This window comes from Schistocerca americana, chromosome 11, assembly GCF_021461395.2.
Source record: "Schistocerca americana isolate TAMUIC-IGC-003095 chromosome 11, iqSchAmer2.1, whole genome shotgun sequence".
Taxonomy (NCBI): Eukaryota; Metazoa; Arthropoda; class Insecta; order Orthoptera; family Acrididae; genus Schistocerca; species Schistocerca americana.
The window spans coordinates 100,891,517-100,918,257 of NC_060129.1; the positions used below are offsets into that span (position 1 = coordinate 100,891,517).

A 26,741-nucleotide genomic window follows, 5' to 3' on the forward strand; every position below is an offset into this window, starting at 1 on the left:
CATTTTACCAGTGAACCAAAGTGTGCTATATAAGTGCAGTTTTACATTTCTGAACAGACTGATGATCTCAGCAGTTTGGTCACTTTTCTGATCATTTACAGGAAGTTGACAATCTCTGCACCACTTTGAACTCTTATCCAGATGATGTAACTGACCATTCATGCAGCTTTTCCCAGTATAGGGTGACAAAATATAAACAGCATTACAAATGACCTACAAGCAACAAATTCGTAATCCTTGCTTTTGTACAATAATTAAATTGTGCCATCACTATCCAGTACAGCTGACTCTTCTGCCTTAACACTGCATAATATGAGCATGAGAGAACTACAGATGAATGTATTTGATTCCTTATGAGATAGGAAAATGCTGATTTTTTTTTTTTTATATGCACATGAATCTGGTGTGGATTTTTAACACAGTGAGACCATTAAACAATGTGAGAGGAAGAAACACTTGGTTATTTGAAAAAATATTTTATCACCACGCTAATGAGGGGAAGAACAATGGGATGTGTTAGGAATGGCATAAGAAATATTTAATATTGGAAAACTTTCTCAGTTCTTACAAAAATCTCAGGTGATCTCCTGGAAGTGAGAAACTTCAGTCACTGGGCACTGGTTGCAGATCAACCAGATACTTTCTTCATAATTGTTTGCCTCTCATGTATGCATTATCACCATTGGTATAATGAATGGAAACCACCATCTGCATCACTATTATCTGTAATAAAGATGGTCAGTTTTCATAGGAATAGCAGATAAGTCCCATATAAAAGTTGGAAAAGGAAAAATGAGAGAAAACAATATAAATATTACGTGTGTGTAACACCATAAAAATAGTGATAATGTTACAAGAAATAACATCAAATAATGGTCTCATTCATATCCAGTGCTGTAAGCTATAGATTGCCAGTAATGACAATATTTCACAGAAAACTTTAAAAGGTATAGAGGATGCAATACGTGGACTGAACAGGTGTGGTGACAGAGCGATAAATTGTGAGAACAGTATGGAATTCTGTAAATTATGGTGATAAGTTAAGGAATGCTGTGTGCATTTGTCCAGTGACCACTGAACTCTCTTTTTATAGCCCAGTCTGTGAAGCCCAAAGATGTTCGATTACGGGAAAAATATCGTGTAGCCACTAATTTTTGCCTAGTGTCAAGAGGGAGTGTATGCTAAAACTCCAGAGTGGTAGGATGAGAGTCTTGGGATGGGGCAGTGATGTTTAGAGATCACTTTTTACGTTTTATTTCGAGTAACTCAAAAACTGCAGTTTCGACTGAAAATGTTTCCCCACACAGAATCAAACTACATGAAATTTGCTAAAAATATTCCTTTTGCATCTATGCTTCTGCATTTCAGGGAATAGAAAAACCAATTATTAAAAATATTGCTTTAACTATACGAAATTATCTTTACATGGAGGGGTTCAAAAACAAATGTGTGTACCATGTGTAAGTGTAGTATAGCCATATTACAGTACAAATCATGTTCTGGGAGTGCAACAGGGTGATGGGGAGGTATGGGGAGTAGAAGCAAAGGAAAGATAGGTTGCCAGATTATGTTCATGCTCTTCCTTCCCTCACAGGTCTGCAAACTGAAGATAAAGGTGGTGATTCCCCATTCGATCTACCCCACTATGTCACAAGAAGCAACCAAACGGTGTCTCACAAAGTTATTACAACTTTCCACAATGTGCCAATGAAGAGCTCACTACCACAGTCTGCAGTCATGCCTGGAGGCCATTTATTTTCCACAGAATGCATCAAGACTTAATGGAAAGCTGATATTGGTTACTAATGACATTAACACAAGAAACACATACAGACAGAGTCTCTGAAAATCTTTCCAGACTGTTCTACGCTGTTGGAGGGAAAACTGATTGTGTCATTCTTTATGGAGGTTGTAGCCTTCTTGTGGGAGGTGAAAATTCCTTCACCATGAGTGCTGCTTGCTTTTCAATTTAGACAGACTATACCTCCCCAGCATTTATTGTCCAGTTCGCCTGTGTGAGTAGACAAAATAACTTCACTGAGTACAGTGGAGTTATTTTTGGATTGTTAAGGAAGTACCTTGTTGAAGTTGTTTGGTGAGGTATTATGTAAAAAAAAATCTCAACAGAGGAGCTGTGAGTGTCCCCCACACTGAAGAGCCTGTCTGAACTGTAACACTCCATCAATATATATGTGATAATGTCAATTTCTTTGTCTTTTCTATGCCTTTCTGGAATATTTTTCATGGCATCAGGGATTTCAAAATGCACGTCTTCAGCTTTTGCTTACCAACATATGAAGAGACCCAGCGTCTTAAATTGCATTTCTCTACAACAAAGATTGGTAACCTGTTATAGAACGTAAGATATTTCACCATAAGACAAGCAATGCATTACAGCAGACTACTGTTCTAGATGCAATGTGGTCAGTCCCATTCCATCAGACATACTCACGCCCATCTTGGAAGATATACTATGGATGTATGTTATGTAGGTCCACTCAGTGCAGCCCATTTCACAAGTGCATTAAGTTCCACTTACTCCTAAACATAAAAAATTTATGCATCCCATCACTAACACAATCAATAGTGAGAGACCTGCAGTACCTTTCTGATGATTTGTTGTTTCACCAAGTGACAGCAACATAGTTACACAGCTTTACAACATGCTTTCAATGGTAGACAGCAACCAGGTGACACATTTACCAATCCAGTCCCTTTCCCACCAACACTATCTCATCTACAAACTAAGTACTTCTTGGCCCTATTTCAGGCTTGTATTTTACACATTACCTCACATACATGCAGGGAGTATTGATTTAATAATCTGAAAATAACACCACCATATAGTGTTTTTTTCCGCCATTTACGAACTACAGGGATTGATGGATGAGGGGATACAATACAGAAAAGATCCTATGTCCAAAATGAACGATTTCCATGCTAGAGACCATTTGTTAAATCACATATTGCTACATAGTGTGTGTTCTAATATGTACCATATCATGGTTTCCTACTAGAAAGTAATACTGTTTCTCATACATCTTGCCATAGGATCCTCTCCTAACATAGTAATTGGTAATGTGTCCCATTCACTTCTCTTATTGACTCACCTTGTAGTGGATGTGATACAGCATTGTACACAATCGTTCCATATTCGTATTGAGAGCTTGCAAACGTGATGTTTCCTTATGGAAAGGCGAATGACGATGGCTAGCTGGGTTGTATCAGGAGACCTATCCCCGCCAATAATAACCACACCATTCAATGTTGGCAACAGTGTTTCACTGTTTCTCTGAGACAGGGTTGTTTCAGGAAGCAGGAAATCATGGTGTACCCAAAATATGCAGACACCAGACTTAAAGGAAAATGTAATTAACGCTGTGGAAGGCAACTGCTGTGTTAGTTCCAGACAGTCGGCCTGCCAGTACAGTATTGCCCATATGACCATGTGGAACAGTCTCTATGACAATTGTTGCTACCATTAACTCTTAAGACAACAGGGCTTGCTTGCTAGTGACAGATTTTCCACATCAGGAGCAGTTTCGTTTCTACTCCCTTCACCAGACAAGCACAGTTCTAAGATTTGTCATCCATCCTATCCACAGATGAGGTCACCTTTATGCAGAGTGGTATTGTCAGCTTTCATAAGTCATCTATGGGACAGTGAATCATCAGGATCAGTGAACAAAGGATTATGTGGCTGTATATGATGGTGCTCCAGCCCACTTCACTGTTCATGTCTGGAACCCTCTCAGTGGTCTCCACTGGTAGATGTATCTGTATTTGAAGAGAGGGGGGGGGGGAGGAGGAAGTCCAGTAGCATGACCTGCTCATTCACCAGATCTCAACCCATTCGATTTCTGGTTATCTCAGAAGTACTGTATATGCAGAGCCCATTACAGATGTGGAGACATTGGAGCAATGTATTCATCCTGGCTTTGCCACCGTTTACTTGCAGCTTGACCAAACAGTTTGAGACAGAACATGTTACAGCACATACTCACATACATGGAGTCACATGGAAACCATTTCAGTACTTATTGCAACTGTGGCAGCTTGGTACAGCAGAGTCTAGGTGGCAGTCTCTATATGATTAGATAAATGGTCTCTAGCAAGGAAACTATGCATTCTGGACATAAATTCATTAGACCTTCTTTGTTCTGCATCCTCTCATCAGTCAATCCCTAGAGTTTGTACACGGTGGAAAAAATCACCATGTATAAATGCCAGCTGAGTGAAGTTATTTTGTCTACTTACAGAAGAGGACTGGACAGGGAATGCTGGGAGGTATAGACTGTATGTAAACTGAAAATCGAGCTACAGTTGTAGTGGGGGAAGTTGCTTTCCCTGGAAGAACATTTTAGTTACAGTACTGGATGACACACAAAATTTCTCCCTCTAGCAGTGTAAAACAGTATAGACATTCATACAGATTTTGTCCATATGTTACTTGTATTACCATTATTAGTGAAGTGTTAATGCATGTTGTTGAAAAGAAACAAAACACCTTCACGCTTACCCTCCACCCTCCACCTTCCCCTGCCCATGCCATGGGCATATCTTCATACTGGGTCCCCAGTAATTCATTAACCAAACTGTGGAAGGGTCCATATTATTTTGTGAAATACCCTACTCTTAATTTTTGTAACAGTGCTGTTAAGAGAGTGGGAAATTTCCTGCTCACCATTTTGCAGGCTTATTAAGGAGTGAAGTGTATGAACGCAATCCTGCAACTTACTTTCCATTGTGCTTCTACTAAACACATCCCGCTCTTCGCATACCCACACACCCCGGTACATAATTTATATGTTAATATTACTGTATTGCACATAAATGTGGTACAAACCTGTAATATTTGATTTTAACCCATTTCATTTAAAGTTACAAATTAACTTTATACCGTTAAAACTGCTTTTTTCCATCCTCTGCAATAGTATCAATATAAACCCATCCATGTGGTAACAGCGTCACCTGGCAAAGGATGACTGTCACACATGCATGGTACATGTAGTATCAGTGAGCATCCTCTAGAATGGAGAAGGTGTGTGATCTGAGTTTGACTAAGGGCAGATTGTGATAGCGCAGAGGCTCAGCACGAGTATTTCGGAAAATGTATGACTTGTCAGGTGTTCGATGAGTGCTGCGACAAAACCAAGGTGAAACAACATCCAGATATTGTGGAGCTGGGTGGCGTCCCCTCGTGACAGATGTCAGATGTCATAAGCTAGGCAGACTGGTAAGAGGATGGGCAGCAAACTGTGGTAGAACTAACATCAGACTTTAATGCTGGTCAGAGAAAAGGGTGTCTGAACACACAGTGCACATAACACTGCTGATGGACCTCTGCAGCCTACGACTCTGGAACATGCCAATGTTAACATCACATCATCAGCAACAACAACTGAAATGAGCAAGTGACCATTGGCACTGAACGTTGGCACAGTGGCAGTGTGTTACATGGTCTGATGAACCCCCTCATCATGCCAGTGGGAGGGCGCAGATCTATCGTCTTCCATGGGAACAATTCTTTGTCTTGAAATTCGTACTACAGCTAGAGACAAACTGGTGGCAGCTCCATTATGATCTGGGATCATTCATGTGGCCATCCATGGATCCAATGGAACTCAGGTAGGGCATAGTGATTGGAAAGGGCTATCATACACTAGTTACAGACCACATATGCCACTTCATAAGTAACGTTTCGTGACAGCACTGACATTTTTCAACAAGACAATGCACCATGCCACAAGGCCAGGAGTGTGATGGAGTAGTATGGAGTGGTTAGAGGAACACAGTGGTGAGTCCCAGTTGATGTGCTGGCTCCTTCTCCCCCAACTCGCAAGATCTGAACCCAATCGAATAGTTGTGGGATGTGATTGAACATAGCTTCAGAGCTCATTGGTCACCACCCCCCCCCCCCAAAAAAAAAAACTCCCTGAAAATACCTACAAAGGCCTCATCGCTTCCAGGCCACAATGCCTTGCTGCTGTTACCCATGCTGAAAGTGGACATACTGTCTATTAGTTAGGTGATCATAATGTTCTGTCTGATCACTGTATATCTTTGTGTTTTTAAGTAATAGTATCTAGCTTTGTAAAACAAGAAGAGCTAGTCATTACTGGCTAGATGGAGGTGGAATACAGAAAATAAAATAACTGAACCATCTGAAATGTGTTATTACATAAGACTGATCAAAATAATTGAACTGATATGACTGGGTGATTGGGAATGAGGTTCTCCATAGAATTACTAAAAAGGCACTTATGGAAAACACTGATGGGAAGGGACAGTGTAATAGGATGTGTATATTAAGACAACAGAGAATTACTTGTGTGATACTATACAGAGTTGTAGAGGGCAAAAACTATAGGGTAATGCACATTGGAATATACCAAACAAGTAGTTGAAGATGTTGGATACCATTGCTGCTATGAGATGATGAGACCGGCACAGGACCCCAAGCCATGACACCCCACATCAAACTAGTCAGAAGTGTCCTCCCCTCTCGTGGACAAAGAATACCAATTTTAATGTTATGTATGTCAAATAGGTACTGTAAATGGAGTGTAATTAATCTGTGCATTTTGTGTGGTGCATAGTGTATACACATGTAGTACAAAGGAGGCAGCTCAGAACTGGTAGGTAATGTGTTTTTTGAGAACTATATGCTATACATCCATCTGCACAGTATTTTGTAAGGACAGTGTGACATAATATTTATTCCAGTATTGGACAACATGACTGTGATGTCTAAATTACAGTTTTGAGCACCAACATATGCTTCCTGACACTTGTTGATACAAGCACTGCATTCACAAGCACCTGAACTACAAAACTGTTTTTGCAAATGTCAGATGTTTCTACAATATCACCTCTGTTGTGGGTTACTGGAAAAAGATAGTTGTATTGGTATCACTAATACTCCAACACACAATGTAAATTGCCTTTCACAGTTTAACTGTAGAAGCAATTGGAAGTCAGTAGGCAGCAATGTGAACTTTAAATCACATTTATGAGGGCATGTTGAAAAGTAATGCCTCCAAATTTATGTGAAAACTCGTACAGATTTTTGAATAAAACTTTATAAACATTCTACACCTTTATTCTTCATCTCTACATGTTTGTGTTGCAACAAAGCCACATTGGCAATGAAAACATTTCTCCCAGTGAGTGATCGATTCATTGATACTGTCGCTGCAGGCTGTTCAACTTCGTTGATGGAGCCACAGCCTCACCTCTACTTGCACAACTTTATCACTATAAGACTTAATTCTTCAAAGATGTCTGTAAGTGTTGGCCTATGCAGCTGTCCACTTTGAGCTGAGGTTAGGAGTTCCGTTTGCTTCATTATGAGTATGAACAACTGAATGTTTTGACATTACGGACGTTGATATAGTGAAAACATTGCACTGGTTTCGTTCTTCTGTTGATTCAATTGAAGGCTCATTTTGTGCAGCTACAAACTTGATTAGAGCACACTCTTTTGCATGCAATAACATAGTTCCATTACACACTGCAATGTTACACACTACAATTAGAAGCTGCATAATAGTAATGTGGCAACTTGTCAGTGAAATGGGAATTCGACCACGTAATATGCATGATAAGTAATACCTAAATTGATACTGAGAACAGAATAAAAAAATTCGGCAGCATTACTTTTCAATGAGCCTCCATATTACGAGACAATGGGAGAAGTGCAAGGAATTTGACTAACACATTTCTTCAGTGTTAATAGATTTTTCCATCACAGGACAATGGTCACACAGAGGTTACACAACAATGTGAGGGAGTGTTGAAATCCAAAAATGTTTGTGGGTGTAGTGAAGAGACGGACAGGGACAAGAGCAAAGGTACAAATATGAGAGAGAAGATGCCCTGTACATTTAAAATGCGTACTGATTTGGGACAAGATTCTACTTGTCACCATGAATGCTCAACATAATATTTGACGGATTAATGGAAATAGCAAGGATCCCAACTTGATAGGGCACATGAAATAACAGTGAGATTTGTAGTCCAAAACGCTAAGAAGCCAGATGTGTTGACTCTTCCCTCAGGAGTGGTGCAGAGTGACCCAGTGCATACTGGGAATTTGATTTCCAACCCTAGAGAAGTTTTGATGTGTGGGCACAAACTTACAGCTGGATATTAAATGAGGCAGCATTAGTACATTCAAAAATCTGAAACTATGAAAATGATTGTTACTTAATGTAGTGTGTCCAGCAATACTAAAATTTAGGCTTACATTAGTTACAGCCCCAGGGTTGGTTTATAAACAGAGTTCTTAAGTATTGTAAACACAACTGAGAGAAAATCTCTATCATCTTTGGTCCATTCTGAGACTCTGATGTCTGGACAGAAAGAAAAAACAGTGTTGGAAATGACATTGTTGGAACAGTGTCATATGCCAGAAAATATTCAAACCAGAGCTGTGAGCATGAGAATGTGTTAACATTACAAATGCAAACAGGATGAAATAGACAGGGGATTTAATTAAATATTAAGGAAAAGTCGTTCAGTGGATGCAGGAAACAACACTGTAACTGCAGGCAAACGATAGTGAGTAGAAGAGGAAATGTGCTGACTGCCTTAGTTCAGTAGTTCTGTGTGAGATGTCAGTTGGTCTGCTTGTGACCCACAGAAGTATGTGTTACAATGGCAAAATCAGCAGACTGACTTACATTGTGGATCTTCGGTATTATATGGAATACAAAGCTTTTTTTTTTTTCAAATATGTTTTCTGCTCCAAAACTCTGTATTGGTTCTTTTGTTGCAAACATCTGCATTTCTCTTATGCATGACGTCAACGAAAATTCGCGTTTATGTTCAGCTTCTGCAACAGACAATGAAAGTTTTACAGGAACTCTACTGGCAAGCAAATTGTAACTTGTCCAAGCAGAATTAGTCTTACTGATGAGTGACGATTGCAACTCAGAGACCTAGAGATACCGAAATGATGCTGCTGTTGGGAGAGAGATGCAACCTCTTTTCCAAAAGTATTTAGGTATTTCTAAGGTACTATTGGTGGTTACTCTTAGTGGCCAGTGTGTTCTTTCAGAACCAAAGCTTTTACTATATTGGCTAGAACGCTTCCCCATTTCATCAACTTTTTGTGAGCCTTTGCGTTTTGTACAAAGCATCACCAAGAGAATAAAAGTGTGTCGACTAAGTTGTTCATCTATCTAATAAATAACCCCGTTGATTCTGGAGAACTATCTTGTCGATAATTGAAGTTGATGATGCCATTGTTAAAACGTACATCAGTTTTATCACATCAACCATTTGTTACTCAATTCATGACGTGGATAGCGTACCAAAATTCCCGTATTCTTCTGGTCATGTCAACTGCATTTGATATTGAGCAAGGAACTTTATTTTTTATGTCAGTAATTCCTAGACACTGCTGGACCACTTCATTCAGTCTGTACTGTACCATAAGAAGTGCATGTAACAAGTGTCATTCTGGCTTGATCTAGCTGGATAATTACTTGAATCAATATATTCTAGACATCACTAGGAGTGACAGTGTGATTCGGGTACACTAAAATAGGGTGAATACAGTTACACATCAGAGTAACAGATATGAACACTAGAGCAATGATAGGCAAAGTTATTACTACAATCGTCCGAAGTATATACCCATAAAGTGACGAAACAAATTTTCAGCAAAGTGTTACTGAAATGTAAATTTCCTTGTGCTTTACTTCATAAAAAATCAGCGTATCTTGTTTTTATTCGTTCTTTCCGAAAATAGTTCTTAATTGTTCTACAGCCTCTTTATTAATTTCACATGAGCATTTGAAATCATTTAATTTTGGAGATGTTTCAGAAGGTTGTTGCAACAATGCGTGCTGCAATGTCTATATTCTTTGAGCTGCTAATGTTCAAGAACCCGGTATCCAGAATGAATTAATTGTCACATCTCATAATGCATTCTTTTTTTTTTTAATTGGCATTTCTTTAACATAGTGGCAAATATGATTTTCTGTTTTCACTGAGTTTACAATGATCTAGGACATTTGACTGAGCCATTTTATGGTTTTCATCTAAGACTTGCTTTTGGAAGAGATTTATTTCGGCATTTTCTGTCCTTAATTTACCCTTAATTTATCGGACAGTTTCCAGTTCCTGGTACATCAACATCGTTTTAATGTGATTACTACTCCGTTCAGTACTGATATGCTCCCTATATTTTCCTCAGCAGAAGCAGCACTGGCAGACATCGAAACTGCAGCTTGTTTACTATCTTCTTTCCACAGATTCCCTTTAGCAAGTGCTTGACGGACAATTTTCTTTTGTGTAATATTTTCGACAGATATTTCAGTAAACTGGGAAATACACGAGGAACCGTTCAGCCGCTCTCGTTTTAAAAGACCACCCTTGGCTTACGGTTTCAACTTGTTTACTGATGATAGAGATTTGTTGTTCCTCACAAAAATAACAGACAAAACAACTCTTGAGTCAGAATGTCTTTCTGGGGAATTGCTGTCAACCATTTTGAAATTATACTTCAGTTTTTGGAGACCTACAAAATATTTACCCTTAGTTTCTCTTCAGCCATATCAGTTCACTGGATCGAAAAACGTGGACATGTTTTGTTCGTTTTCTTCTATAATTACCAGTAACTACAACTCTCAGCACCTGTTTATAACCACAGCCTTCAACTCTTAACCATTCACTCACAAGTCCTAAACAAACTCTCAGAATAAATTGGGGCAGAAGCAACAAACGCCATCCGATTACATGTCAACTTGAGTCTCAAGTGATAGTGCTACTCGTAGTTCTTGCGTATATGAAGATGGTACCTGTTGTTTCGGACATTTACAGAACAACAGATACCATCTTCAAGGCTCACTGGCCATTTGAACGTCTTCTTCTATGCGAATGCACAAACAGTGCCTGAACTCTTACGGGAATCGGCAAAAAGCTGCGAGTAATGAGCGTAATGGGCAGGGGCACTATGAGTATAGTGCAGGACAATAGGTTGGGAATGTGGGTCTCACGGTAGGCGTGCCAGAGATAAGTAGATCAGTCCCTGCAGTTGCACAATCCTCCGTGTCCTCAGTGGCTCAGATGAATAGAGCATCTGCCATGTATGCAGGGGATCCCAGGTTCGAGTCCCAGTTGGGGCACTTATTTTCAACTGTCGCCATTGATTTATATCAATGCCTGTATGCAGCTAGGGGTATTCATTTCATTGTAGTTCTCAGGCTCGCCACCTTTCCTGTCCAACTACGTTAATGCACAGGGAGTAAGCACACTCTCTCTTCTTCTTGCTATGGGCAAAGTGCGAGGTTCCCAAATGAAGGATAAGGGTCAGTAAGCACCATGAAGTACGCTATGTACTGACTGACTATGTGTAAAATTAGTGCAATATAGCACAGTGTGAAATTATGGTGATACATGTTGCAGAATAACAGCTATATTCATAAAAAAAAGAAAAATTGGGAGCCATGTCATAAGTACAGAAGGGTACAAGTAGTTTTAACTGAGACTTTTTCTCTCTTTCAGTGTCTTGAAGATAATTCGGTAATCTCTCGGCCAAATCATTTTATCAAGGAGGATCCTGAACTAAATTTGGAGGTGGGTGGAACTGAGAATACTGTAAGCACTCCCATCTCTGATTTATTGCATGTAGAGTGATAAAAATGTATTTGTGTAATTGATGTAAGAAATGCATTACTGTGGGACAGGCACAGATTGTGAGTTTTCTTGACCTAAGTGCAATTAATAACTTTACAGTACTCTTGTGATATTCCACTTGATGTGGATTAGCAACTGTTATTTGCTTATTGTTCTGGATAGAATCCAAACGGAATTTGTAACAATATGTTTAACCATACTTTCTGTGACCCTTCTGGATGTTAAACAGTTCGTATAAGTTTAAACCATGAGAGTGTAGATCATTTGAAAAATATTCCTCCTTCTAGTAACTTATGATTAACGGATTGCAGAATACATTGGACATAGTTTATCTTGTCAGTGAATCATTGATATTTGTCAGTTTGAACTAAAAATTTTCAAAGTTGCCAAAGGTACAAAGTGTGCTACTATTTTTATGTGACAGATCACCCTTGATACAGTGATCTCAAAATAGTTACAGTATGGCTACCTCAGTGGTATATGTTGAATTACTCACAGATTTCTCAGTCACAAAAAAACTCTTGGACGTATGCAGATAAATCCATGTATTACCTCATCATAGAAGTCATAGCAGATCCAAATAAATTATCTTCTTGGCACAACTTTCAGCTTTGATAAGGTCTCCTTGTATGAAGCATAAAACTTAATCCAGTAAAATAAAATGTTGTATTAATTTTGTTCACATTGCATAAGAGAAAGTGGATGGTTAGATTCATAAACTTCTCACAGGAATAAAACCTAAGAAACATTTGGGAATATAAGGTAGAGAACTGAAAATGTATGCATAGTGCTTAGAGCCATTTGAACCATTTAAACTGAGAAACGTAAATCCGAAGACAAACTATGCAAGACACTGTATGGTACATGGCGGTGGGTATGTTCCACCACTATTAGTCATTTCCTTTTCTTTTTTGCTTGCAAGCAGAGTGAGGGAAAAGCAACTGTCTGTTGCCTCCATAAAAGCCCTAATTTCTCGTCTTCTTTTGTTGTCTGTAAATGACCCTCATGCACATTGATGCCTGTTGATTGTGCAAGCATACCACTCAAGGAAAAGTGCTAGGGACAGTGGATTTGGTATACAGGATGTTACAAAAAGGTACTGCCAAACTTTCAGGAAACATTCCTCACGCACAAATAAAGAATAGATGTTACGTGGACATGTGTCCGGAAACGCTTAATTTCCATGTTAGAGCTCATTTTAGTGTCGTTACGGGAGAACCAGTTGTTTCCATACCATGTACAACGTGTGCATGCACTATCAGCAGCTGACTGGCCTCCACGGGTACACTTCTCCGAATGGTTCATCCAACAATGTGTCAGTCCTCATTCCAGTGCAAATGTTCTCTTTACAGATGAGGCTTCATTCCAACGCGATCAAATTGTAAATTTTCACAATCAACATGTGTGGGCTGACGAGAATCCGCACGCAATTGTGCAATCACGTCATCATCACAGATTTTCTGTGAACGTTTGGGCAGGCATTGTTGGTGATGTCTTGATTGGGCTCCATGTTCTTACACCTACGCTCAATGCAGCACGTTATCATGATTTCATAAGGGATACTCTACCTGTGCTGCTAGAACATGTGCCTTTACAAGTACGACACATGTGGTTCATGCACGATGGAGCTCCTACACATTTCTGTCGAAGTGTTCGTACGCTTCTCAACAACAGATTTGGTGACTGATGGATTGGTAGAGGTGGACCAATTCCATGGCCTCCATACTCTCCTGACCTCAACCCTCTTGACTTTCATTTATGGGGGCATTTAGAAGCTCTTGTCTACGCAATCCCAGTACCAAATGTAGATACTCTTCATGCTCGTATTGTGGATGGCTGTGATACAATACGCCATTCTCCAGGGCTACATCAGCGCATCAGGGAGGGTGGATACATGTATCCTCGCTAACGGAGGACATTTTGAACATTTCCTGTAACAGAGTGTTTGAAGTCACGCTGGTATGTTCTGTTGCTGTGTGTTTCCATTCCATGATTAATGTGATTTGAAGAGAAGTAATAAAATGAGCTGTAACATGGAAAGTAAGTGTTTCCGGACACATGTCCACATAACATATTTTCTTTCTCTGTGTGTGAGGAATGTTTCCTGAAAGTTTGGCCGTACCTTTTTGTAACACCCAGTATAAAAGAGAGTGAACCTGGCATTACTGGTTCCTGCATCACATTTTCTCTTCCCAAATTAAGCATTTGTTTGTTAGGCTTCATTCCATTGTATATGCATGGTGTAACAACAATTTTCTATGGGGCACAGGCATAGTAGTTTTTGCATATGGTATTCACTTTGGAGAATGTGTTCAATATTGAAATCAGTTCATTTAGCAGAAGTTTTCCTTTACTGTCACTGCTCTGATATCTTCCCATATTACATCAGTTCACAATAAGAGGTAGATCAACACCTTGGACTATTAACTTAGTTGTTGGCATTGTGCTTCATAAAATTTTCCATTAGTAAATGTGCCTCTGCATCATTTCCAAGTTGCTGCCTTCATGCTATTGTGTGGAAAATCAATCTGGAATGCATAAATTTTAGTTCCATTTTGTCCACTATCTTTACAATCCACAGCGTACCAGAAGAAAGTATTAGTCTATGTTTACAAGTTCATGATCCATGACCCTATACTGCCCAACAGCAACCTTACACAATTGATTTCCTCCCATTGTTATGACAAAACTCACTATTTATTGGTACACACCTAAACTCTGTCTTCTGGAATATTACCATCACTAAATCCTATTAAACGTTTTCTATTTCAGTATACACAAACAGGTGATTTCAAAATTAACAAAAGACATTAGATGAAAAAACAGTATACATAGAAAAATAAAACTCATTATGTCTCTGACAGTTATGGAGGATACACAATGTGTGATGCATTATATTATAGGCAAATATTAATATGCAAATTAGACTAACAAAGTTTTATTATGGTTCCTTACAATACACGCTGATCAACAGTTACATCAGCAGTGAGCCTCAAATGCCAGTTCCATAAATTTTCTCAACATTGATTCTCAGAAAGAACATCATCTTCCCTCCAAGGATTCCTGTCTGAGTTGCTGAACCATATCCATAACATTTGTGTGCTAATGAAAGCTAACAGTAGCAAATCTAAAAGCATGCCACTGAATTGCTTCAGTTTCTGACTGGTGGGATGTCACATTGTCAAGCATGCATATGTTCCAACAAAAAAATTTTGGAAAACAGGAGTTCAAAAGAGAATATATAAAAATCGTGATATAAAGCTGGGAAAATGAGGTCGAAATCACTACCACATAATTTAAACCTGCGAAGAAGCTACAAAAATGGAATTTTCTGAACTCCGCTCTGTGTGTGTTTCAGATAGACTCTGATGTTATAGCCAATAAGGATAAAAAAATACGCAGTGTAAGAACAAGAAAGGAATTTTTTAGTCATTTCAACGTCTCCTGCATATAAAGATTAGATTTCAACCTGTCGGAAAAGAAACACATATGAATAAATCAGTCATCTTTAATCTATTAACACTCGTATTATGAGTAAGAAATTTTTCAACAAATTATTCATTGATATACCATAAGTTGTAAGAAACTTGCAGACATACTAAAAACCATTATGAGATTATGCTAACCACAGAAGAGGAGAAAACACAGGTAGTGGAACATTGTCTATGATCACGGTCTAGTAGATGTGAGGGAACAAGTATTGAAAATTTTAAATAGTAACAAACCCTAGAAAATGGCAGGAATTCTTGAAAGTATAGGAAATAATGTTCAAGGCTATATAAAAGAATGTAAACTGGTCACTTGAAACCAACATAAAAATAACAATTTTAGTCTAGGACTTCCACTCAGTTCTTGACTGTGTGCCTCTGAAAGAACAACTAGATTTTGGAGGCGAAACAATTCAGATTAAAAATCATCTGTTGAGGAACTGAAGGAAATCAGTACTTTTGAAAATGACAAGTCATCAGCGGAAACAGAAACTCATAGCAGAAGTATGAAGATATGGATACTGAGCAACTGACAGAATTATGTTAAACATTTGTAAAATTGAAAAAATTACTGAAGAGTGGAAATGTGCATTAATTGTTCCTCTTCATAAAATGACATAAAACCAGTCTGAATAATTGCAGAGAATTTCACTGCATCCTGTTATGTCCAAAATTCTTCAAAAAGTCCTGTGAAGTCAACTTGATGAACATGTAGGCCCATTAATAGTCGAGTATAAGGCACGATTTTGCAAAGGGTAATCGTGTAGAGAACAGATATGGGAACCAAAGTCAATTTTGCAAAGATGGTGATGTGTAAATACTGTGACAATTTATGACAAGTGTCAGAAAGGCTTATGATTTGATAGAAGAAAATCTTGATTCAGTACTTCAAATGAATTCAAAATTGACAGGAAAACAGTGGCAGCTATCCAACAGACATTAATGGGTACAACCTCAAACGTTAAATTGATTGGAGAAATTTCAGAAGCATTTGAAATGCACAACAGTGTGCAGCCAGAGATCCACAATCCCCTCCAATTTAAAATAATTCTGAAAAAAGTTATGAAAACATAGGGAAGGAGATGAGGGAATCCAAATTGAAATTAAAAAAGAGCAGAGAACCAGCATGAGTTGTATGGCTCTTATAGATACTCACAGTTCTAAGAAACTAGAAAATCCAAACTTGCCCTGGAGAAACTTCATAAAATGTCACAGAAAACTGGTCTACAAATCATCTGTGAGGGAACTCAGTAATTGACAGGAAGCCTGCAGATAATCTCTCCGCTATAACTTGGTATGAGGAAGTGTCACAAGATATATACATTAAATATCCAGGAGAGATAATCCAATCAGCATTTATTTATTTATGCTAGTCTGACGAGGGCCATCAGGTTCTCTTCTGCATTGGACCAGGGTTTCACACATACATTATAGTTACCTAAGAAACAACAGTTTTAATATGACAAATAGTATTAAAATGATTTGAGTATCCTAAGTGGCAATGTGAGTAAGTAATACTATGAACTAATAAAGTTAATAATGACATTACTAGTAGAATTACAACTGCTGCCACAAATGGTGGTGGTGGTAACAGTAGTAAAGACAACAATAATAGTGGCAGGTATAAAAAGGATTTATAAATGTACAAGATAGTTTTCAGATATAGTGAGTCCCGTGGAAAGGAAATTGAAAAAGCCTCACCAGCTAAGAATTCTGGGAAAAGAGGAAGATTTGGGAGGAGCATCATTATGTGCTCACATGTCAGTTCAAAGAGCAATTTAAAAGCAGCCAAACGTGGCTACTTCAGGACGTTTGTAGAGCACACACATGGGTGACTTTCTGTTAATGGATGTAATCTACATGAACATATTCCTCTTGTTTATCTTCATGATTGTTGGATGTGTGTAGCACATTATGTGATAAATCAAGAGTATGTGTATGCCGCTAGTCCACCCAGTTGTCAGTTACACCTGTTGCATCTTGAAAAGATGTAGTCTTCTCAATTTACAGAACTTGTGGACATACTTGGTTTGAGCCACATCTCTGATAGAAGTATCTGATGTATGTCCATGCCTTGAAATATGTGACACTTTGTTATGATAAGGTGGCAGAGATCGAACATTTGCGAGTGCAGTGTGATGTTCAGTGCATTTGGCTACAAGGCTCATGATGATGCTAGATAGTAGCGACTTTAGGCTGGTGAGGTTAGGAGAACAAAGAATACCAAAGTACATTGTGGTAGGGGAGCAAGGTTCCTTGACGTGAAAGTGGGAGATATTTCCAGGAGGAGGGAGGTTTTGCGGCCGAGGCCAGCAGCAGGCTTTGCACTGGTCAGTGAATGGTCAGCTGAAGACAGGAGGAGAAAGTTCCTGAACAGAGCTAGAACAGTCTCTGCACAACAATATCGAAAGCAAGATAAATGGAATGAAAGCAGTCTGTCTTGCTATTGGTGCTTATGATGAGTAACCACAGTAATATGATGATAAATTATTAAAGTAGAAATAAGACTGTAATTTTTATCATCTGAATCAGAGCCTTGTGAACATAGAATAGTAATAGTGAATTAATGGATAGTATTGGTCTTGGAGGTATGAGAATTGAGCAGAAAATTAGTACTAAAAGTAATCATAGACAAACAGAGAATAATAAGAGGGGAAACTGTTTTAAGTATAATATTAGTAAAACAAAGTGTTTCTTTGCAAAATAGACATGAAAGTAAACACACAAAATTAGAGGCAACAAGAGTTGAAATTTTTTTTAGCTTCAAACGTCCTGTCTGCATTGCAGACTGATCATTGCTATTTTAGGTCTTCACCATCATCCTGCCATCATTTGTCCACAAGTTTTGCAGCTGAAATCTTGAGATCACACTGTTCAAAATCTTCAGTCTTTCAAAAGTGAGATCCTCCCTTATTGTCAAACTTCAGGAGTTTCTTGCTCAAAAGCTTGTCAACTGATGTGGAATTGTCGTAACAAAAAATCTATTTTAGTCAATGTAAAACTACTGCTGGAATAACTCTTTACTGTAGAAAATACTGTGATTCATGGTCAAACAAAAATGACTGACTGAGAAGCAGGAAAGAAAAATTCTCAGGAAAATATTTGTACCAGTTTTCTGTGAACGAATTTGGATAAAGAGGCCCTTTAGAGAGATCTGTAGATAGACAGAAACAATAACGGACACCTACAGATAAAAAGGGATAAAATGCTGTGGACACATCACAGGATGACTGACTACAGGCTCACAAGGCAGATCTTTGAGGTAGCAAGCACTAGCAAAAACAGTTCAAAATGGATCATAGGTACAGAAGAAGTTGGACTCTCACGAGATAACATAATAAATCGAAAAATAGTCTAGAAAGACCATGAAACATACTTAAACAGCGACACATGGAAAACAGAAATGGATATAAATATTTAGAAGACCACAGAGGACATACACTATGTGGTCAAAAGTATCCGGGCACCTGGCTGAAAAAGGCTTGAAAGTTCGTGGCGCCCTCCACCCGTAATGCTGGAATTGAATATGGTATTGGCCCACCCTTATCCTTGGTGACAGCTTCCACTCTTGCAGACATATGTTCCATCAGGTGCTGGAATGTTTCTTGGGGAATGGCAACCCATTCTTAACAGGTGTTTGCACTGAGGAGAGGAATCGATGTCGGTCGGTGATGCCTGGTATGAAGTCAGCATTCCAAAACATCCCAAAGGTATTCTAAAGGATTCACGTCATGTCTCTATGCAGGCCAGTCCATTACAGGTTTGTTATAGTCATGTAGCCACTCCACCACAGGCCATGCAATATGAACACGTGTGTCCGATCATGTTGAAAGCTGCAATTGCCATCCCCAAATTGCTCTTAAACAGTGGGAAGCAAGAAGGTACTTAAAACATCAATGTAGGCCTGTGCTGTGATTGCGCCATGCAAAACAAGGGATGCAAGCCCCCTCCATGAAAAACATTATGACACCATAACACCAGAACCACCTCCGAATTTTACTGTTGGCACTACACACACTGGCAGATGATGTTCACCAGGTATTTGCCATACACACACACACACACACCCATCAGGTCACCACATTGTGTACCTTGATTCTTCACTCCACACAACGATTTTGCACTGTTCAATTGTCCAATGTTTTCGCTCCTTACATCAAGCGAGGCATCATTTGGAATTTACCGGCGTAATGTGTGGCTTATGAGCAGGTGCTCGACGGTGAAGTATAGGTTTTCGCACCTCCCACCTAACAGTCGTAATACCTGCAGTGAATAATTATGAAGTCTGGAATTCCTGTGTGATGATCTGTATAGATGTCTGCTTGTTATACATTACGAACCTCTTCAAGTGTGAGCAGTTTCTGTTAGTCAACAAACGAGGTAGCCCTGTACGCTTCTGTGCTGTATGTGTCCCTTCACGTTTCCATTTCACTATCACATCAGAAACAGTGGACCTAGGTACGTTTAGGAATGTGGAAATCTGGCATAGAGACATACAACACAAGTGATACCCTATCACCTGACCAAATTCGAAGCGCATGGGTTCTGCGGAGTGCCCCATTCTGATCTCCCATGCTGTCTAATGACTACTGAGTTTGCTGATATGGAGTACCTGGCAGTAGGTAGCAGCACAATGCACCTAACATGAAAAACCTATGTTTTTGGGGGTGTTTGGATACTTTTGATCATTTTGTGTATGTAAAGAAATCGGGAAGGATCTAGGAGTAAGAAGAAAATTTTAAATTTAGACACTGTGGTGTCACCGCCAGACACTACACTTGCTAGGTGGTAGCTTAAATCGGCCGCGGTCCATTTAGTACATGTCGGACCCGCATGTCGCACTGTGTGATCGCAGACCGAGCGCCACCACAAGGCAGGTCTGGACATATGATATAGCACTCGCCCCAGTTGTACGACGACTTTGCTAGCGACTACACTGACGAAGCCTTCTCTCATTTGCTGAGAGACAGTTAGAATAGCCTTCAGCTAAGTCCATGGCTACGACCTAGCAAGGCGCCATTAGCCTTGCATAGTTTGATAGTTACCGTATGAAATGTCTCATCAAGAATGTTGTAATTCACATCAAAGAATAAAAGATAAGTATTCGAGGAGCTGCATACTTTTCTTATGAGAATTCACTACTTACCCTGTTCCAGAATTCACGCCCGTCTGCGTTAGATAGCGTGCATTTAGGCCTCCTATATCTACAAGGTGTTGGCACATTTACCAACACATCAGACACTATCTCTTATAAGTTAATGTATGGGATGATGACAATGCAATCTGGAAACATCTCCCGTAATTATCAGTGTGAGGAGATTAGAGGTATCTGACTGTCAGTACCTTTATCTTTGTTATTACTAATTTTCAGGGCAGTTGTTATTTTTGAAAAAACTGATTTTGTTACCTTAATTCAACTTGCTTTCAGAGATGACTCAGTCTTTGCTGTTAATGTGAAATAGTTTGTTTCATCTGACATGTTTCTCATTAGGTGATCATCTCTGGGTTTGATGACTGAATCTTTAGATTATCCTTGATCTTAATGGTCTTCTGCTAGACTCGAGTAACACTTATTTTACTGCTATTGTAGTTGTCCACATGCTCATTGATCCTTCATATGTATTCATTGTATGTATGAAAGCACATTCAAACATTTGAAGAGGACACTGTCCTCATGTTAACCATGTTGTTTATTTCCTATTTATGATAATACACGAATCTTTGTCATTTATATGCCTATAAAATAACAGCACTTAATGTAATAATTCATATAACTTTCATGTCATGCTGTACTCCATAATTTCCTCTGTGGATGAAACTGATGTGACATTTAACGACTTTGATGTTCCATGCAGTGAGCTATCTCGAGAGTATGGCATAATATTCAATGCTACAGATGTGAAAGAAATGCGTTCAATAGCAGTTCAGATAGAACTTTTTTTCAGTTCAGTTCTTCGTTTTACCTGTTTCATCAATAAAAATTGGACGATTTTTTACATTTTTCTCTGGTACTTCACCTTACTGTATGTGCATGGCAGGTGAATGATGTTTCACGCTTTTAATTTTGAAGTATCAAATAGGAAATTTGTTTTCAAATAAATCTGTGTCTTTATAATTATTTACAAAGCTAAAAGCAAAGTGCTGAAATGAAGTGTTAATTTTTACTTATAATTTTCTTCAATAACTGCTACAGTTGTGTTGTGTCCCTTTGATAATAATATTTCCAACTATTGTTTGGAACAATCAGATGTTAGTGGGTGCTAATACAATTTTATTTATTTGCCGTTTCATCAATTTTAAATCACCAGTAATTCTTTGTATTGTTTCAGGTGGCAGCCTCAATAAGAAATGCATCTGATAGTTTAAGGTACGTTTTCTATTATTCACTGCAGAATATTTTGAGCAGTATAAAGTTTTAGTTACTCCATGTGAAAGAAAAATAATAACCCCTAGGGACCAAAATACCAGAAGTTATTTTTAAAAAGTTCTGTTTTTGGAGTTCTATTTTTTCTATGTATTAACCATTTGCACTATATACGTACAGTATATACAGACTACAGCAATGTTATGCATATTATCAGAGAAAACACTACTATATCCACTATTCTATTATTGCAGAAGATTAAAAAGGAGCTTTACGATATTACAACATACATTAGTCCCATTTATAACATTGGTTTGCAATAACAGCACAAACAGCAAAAATGGACTCTAAAGCCCTTACATTAAATACTGTACTGTAACCTGAAAAATTATACACTCAAATAATGTTCTAAATCTAGTATATTGTACTGTCACAGAGAGGAAGAAAAATGCCTGAAAAATTGCACTTGCAGATAATATTCTAATGGCAAACATTCAACACATTGTGGTGCCACAGAAAGAAACAAAAATGCTTCCTAACTAGATGGCCAGCTGTAAGAACGTCTGTAAAACTAATGATCTGTTCAGATGTTGCAGCAAAACTTTCTAAAGTGTCCAAGGCATTTAACACTTCATGGTGGGTAGGCAAAATGGTCTTGTCCTCCTCACATTCTTCTGATGCGTTTTGCACCTCAGACAGAAATGTTTGTACACCAGGTTCAGGATTTTAAATGTCTTGCAAAATTTTCCATTGTCAGGTGACGTGATATTGTTGTCACCATCTAACTTGCCAACATAATGTGTCCAGGCATTGCTAAAACAGTTCTGTAAGTGTCATGAGGAAACTGATGGAACTGATCCCCAGCTTGTATTGCATCCAATGCTTCCATCTCGTTTTCAGCAATAAGGATAGCACAAATGGCTTGTGATACAATGTCTTCATAGCAGCAGTAATGCCTTGACTCAAAGGCAGGAGGCAACTTAAAATATTTGGTAGTAAAAAGTGAACATTTACTTTAGTTAATATTAAAACAAAAAAACCATTTACAGGGTGTTTCAAAAATGACCGGTATATTTGAAACGGCAATTCAAACTGAAGGAACAGCGATAGAAATACACCGTTTGTTGCAATATGCTTGGGACAACAGTACATTTTCAGGCAGACAAACTTTCGAAATTACAGTAGTTACAATTGTCAACAACACATGGCGCTGCGGTCTGGGAAACTCTATAGTACAATATTTTCCACATATCCACCATGCGTAGAAATAATATGGCATAGTCTCTGAATGAAATTACCCGAAACCTTTGACAACGTGTCTGGCGGAATGGCTTCACATGCAGATGAGATGTACTGCTTCAGCTGTTCAATTGTTTCTGGATTCTGGCGGTACACCTGGTCTTTCACGTGTCCCCACAGAAAGAAGTCACAGGGGTTCGTGTCTGGCAAATAGGGAGGCCAATCCATGCCACCTCCTGTATGTTTCGGATAGCCCAAAGCAATCACATGATCATCGAAATATTCATTCAGGAAATTAAAGACGTCGGCCGTGCGATGTGGCCAGGCACTATCTTGCATAAACCACGAGGTGTTCGCAGTGTCGTCTAAGGCAGTTTGTACCGCCACAAATTCACGAAGAATGTCCAGATAGCGAGATGCAGTAATCGTTTCGGATCTGAAAAATGGGCCAATGATTCCTTTGGAAGAAATGGCGGCCCAGACCAGTACTTTTTGAGGATGAAGGGACGATGGGACTGCAACATGGGGCTTTTCGGTTCCCCATATGCGCCAGTTCTGTTTATTGACGAAGCCGTCCAGGTAAAAATAAGCTTCGTCAGTAAACCAAATGCTGCCCACATGCATATCGCCGTCATCAATGCTGTGCACTATATCGTTAGCGAATGTCTCTCATGCAGCAATGGTAGCGGCGCTGAGGGGTTGGCGCGTTTGAACTTTGTATGGATAGAGGTGTAAACTCTGGCGCATAAGACGATACGTGGACGTTGGCGTCATTTGGACCGCAGCTGCAACACAGCGAATGGAAACCCGAGGCAGCTTTTGGATCACCTGCTGCACAAGCTGCGCATTGCCCTCTGTGGTTGCCGTACGCGGTCGCCCTACCTTTCCAGCACGTTCATCCGTCACGTTCCCAGTCCGTTGAAATTTTTCAAACAGATCCTTTATTGTATCACTTTTTGGTCCTTTGGTTACATTAAACCTCCGTTGAAAACTTCGTCTAGTTGCAGCAACACTGTGTTCTCGGCGGTGGAATTCCAACACCAGAAAAATCCTCTGTTCTAAGGAATAAACCATCTTGTCCACAGCACACTTGCACGTTGTGAACAGCACACGCTTACAGCAGAAAGATGACGTACAGAATGGCCCACCCACAGACTGCGTTGTCTTCTATATCTTTCACATCACTTACAGCGCCATCTGTTGTTGAAAATTGTAACTACTGTAGTTTCGAAAGTTTGTCCGCCTGAAAATGTACTCTTGTCCCAAGCATATTGCAACAAACGGTGTATTTCTATCGCTGCCCGTTTAGTTTTTATTGTCATTTCAAATATACCGGTCATTTTTAAACACCCTGTATCATTAACTGTCAATCCAAGCTTTCCAATAATGAGAGTAGATGCAAGGTAAAGCAGTAATTTCATGTTCTTAAGACATATCAGTTTCTCAGTTTTACTGATCACCCAAGATTGTTGTTCATCTATGTTGTATGAATTACAGACAAGTACAAAAGTTAAAAACATTGTTTACTGCTGGCCCCACCATGCCACATGTCACTGTTATTTTGTGGGTTTGACTTGGCAGAAGTTGTAAAGAAATCCTAGTTTTGCCTGCATTGCTGGCGTAATATATAGCAAACTTTTCTCTCACTTTGTCAAATTCATGCAACCAATGCTTGCCCCTTCATCAACTTTATTCATTTCATTGCCAATCACTGAGCATGAAATTAGGCTTCTATTTTGGAACTTACACAGTCAACAAGCAAAACACCTGATGTCTGTTTTGAATGTCTCAATTTTTTTCTGCAGTCTCATTTGTTGTTGATTGAATTATAGTTCCACTTAAAGATACATTGGAAGTGCACATATAGCTTGAACCATTGTAAAAGTAAATGTTCAGCATCTTTATGCATAACACTGTGAAATCACCTTTGCACCTGGAAATAATTCAATTCTGCATTTACTGTGTATATCCATGGTAAACATTTACCATTTTTCACCTAGTAAATGCTCACAGATGAGTGTGACCGCTATGCCTAGATCTACATCTGTTCCTTGCAAAGCAATGTGAAGTAAAAGATTAATATCCCTGGTTAGACCTATTTGATATGTGTCACACACCCTTTAGCAATGTTCTGAGGTGAGTCACACTGTTGTTTTGAAAGCATTAGATTTCTGTGGTATCCCAGCAATAGACTGACTGCTGTACCTACAACTGAACCAGTGTGATGATTCCATTGGTATCTTCACATATTGCTACACTCAAGAATTTATGAGTGTAGTGATAGGGCACTATGTTTCTCCTTCTTGTGAAACTCACTATTTTTAATTCTAATGGTTGAAGGCTTCCTCCACTTCAAAATTTTACCTAAGTACAAGCTTATATATTCTTTTAAGTTCTTCATAATTGACAGAGCTAGTAATTATATGTGCCTGTACAATTATGAATAGTTTTGCCTTTTTATCTGTGTTGTCTATGGAACTGAGTCAACAGTACTGTTCATAATAGTTTACCTACACTTCTGTATTATAATTTATAATTACTTCTACTCATGCATTACTCCAATTTCATTTTGTGTTGATAACTCTGCACTCACCTAACCAGAAATGTTGTTCTTCCTCCCATGCACCACACTAATTCCCACCATATCAAACTTCAACTTATCCATTTCTGATTTCATGTTCTCTGACTCACCTAATCAATCAAGGGACTTAACATTCCACACTCTCACTTGTAGTGATATTGTTTCTTTCCCCTGATGATATCCACCAGAGTAGCCCCCTCCCAGAGATATTATTGGGAGGCTATATTGCTACTGGAATATTTTACCCAATTGGATGTCATTATCATTAAACTATACAGCAGAGCAGCATGTCCTCAGGTATTGCAAAATAATTTCCCTAGCATATGGTATGGTGGTGGCTGGTACCTTTACTACTAAAAAGACCGGCCATCCATCTTCATTAACCACATGTTAGCGTGTGGACTCTCCCTAGATATCCTTCCATTGCAGTTTTATATACTGTATGTCTCCCAGTTTCATTAAGGCAGGCATGTCACTTCACTTTGGCAAGATAAATGTTTCATATGGTAAGTGGGTGCCACACAACTGAAACATGTCAAATAACTTAGCTATTACCGAAAAGTCACAAAATTAGGAAATCATGACATTGTGCTGTGGAGATGCTGATAGACTTTTTAATTTTACACTAAGTATCATATATTCTCACAACACTATAGTAAGTTTTTGTTTATCATAAGTTATTTTTCAGACGTTACACAGCAATTAAGAAGGGCGGGTAGAAATGAGGCAACACATTCTTGAGGAAAATTATGAATAACTAAAATGGTAAGATGCAGTTAAGAGATATAATATTAAACTGAAGTTCATAAGTGTTAACAGCTCTTGACATGATGCCATAAGTCCCAAATATCACAAGCTTTGTTGTGGGATTTCATTGTGTCATTTAAAGGACAAGAACTCTATGAGAAATATCAGAAAGCTGCATATGAATCAGGAACATATGTGTTGCAACAATTCTACCAGCTTCAACCATGACTGTCCAGTAATTGACTAGGATATTAGCTGTGTCATTTACTTTTGTTATGGGAAGGTTGTTCCAATGGGACATCTTGGTATATTCAGTGTTGGAACTTTCACTAGCAATGTCATCAAGAACACATATGATGATGGCTTTAGGGTTGTGGCAACTGATGGGGGTGTTACTTGATGTTCTACTCTATCCCAAAAGAATAAGATAGAAAATACTTGAAACCTAAACCACCACCATACTGGAGAAAAAACATACAAGATAATAACTGTCCAAATAATGAGACTTGGCACTTTTAGAACATCAGGTACAAATACCATATATCCCATGAATCACATGTGATGCAAACATTTATGGTTTTGTGATGGAACCACAAAGTTCCACAGTGAAAATCTTCAAATTGTCATCTCCCTAATGCCTTGTAGTAATAACACAAAAGCTTATCATTGGTTTAAT

At 38.7% G+C, this 26,741-nt stretch overlaps 1 protein-coding gene across 1 annotated transcript in view; it reads left to right on the forward strand.

Moving 5' to 3' along the window:
- Nucleotides 1-26,741, forward strand: part of LOC124554062 (zinc finger protein 70-like) — a 105,974-nt gene that overhangs the window by 72,498 nt on the left and 6,735 nt on the right. The window contains exons 5-6 of the mRNA XM_047128103.1: nucleotides 11,515-11,607; nucleotides 21,464-21,501. Of these exons, the coding sequence (XP_046984059.1) occupies nucleotides 11,515-11,607; nucleotides 21,464-21,501 (131 nt within the window). The remainder of the gene's footprint in view (nucleotides 1-11,514; nucleotides 11,608-21,463; nucleotides 21,502-26,741) is intronic.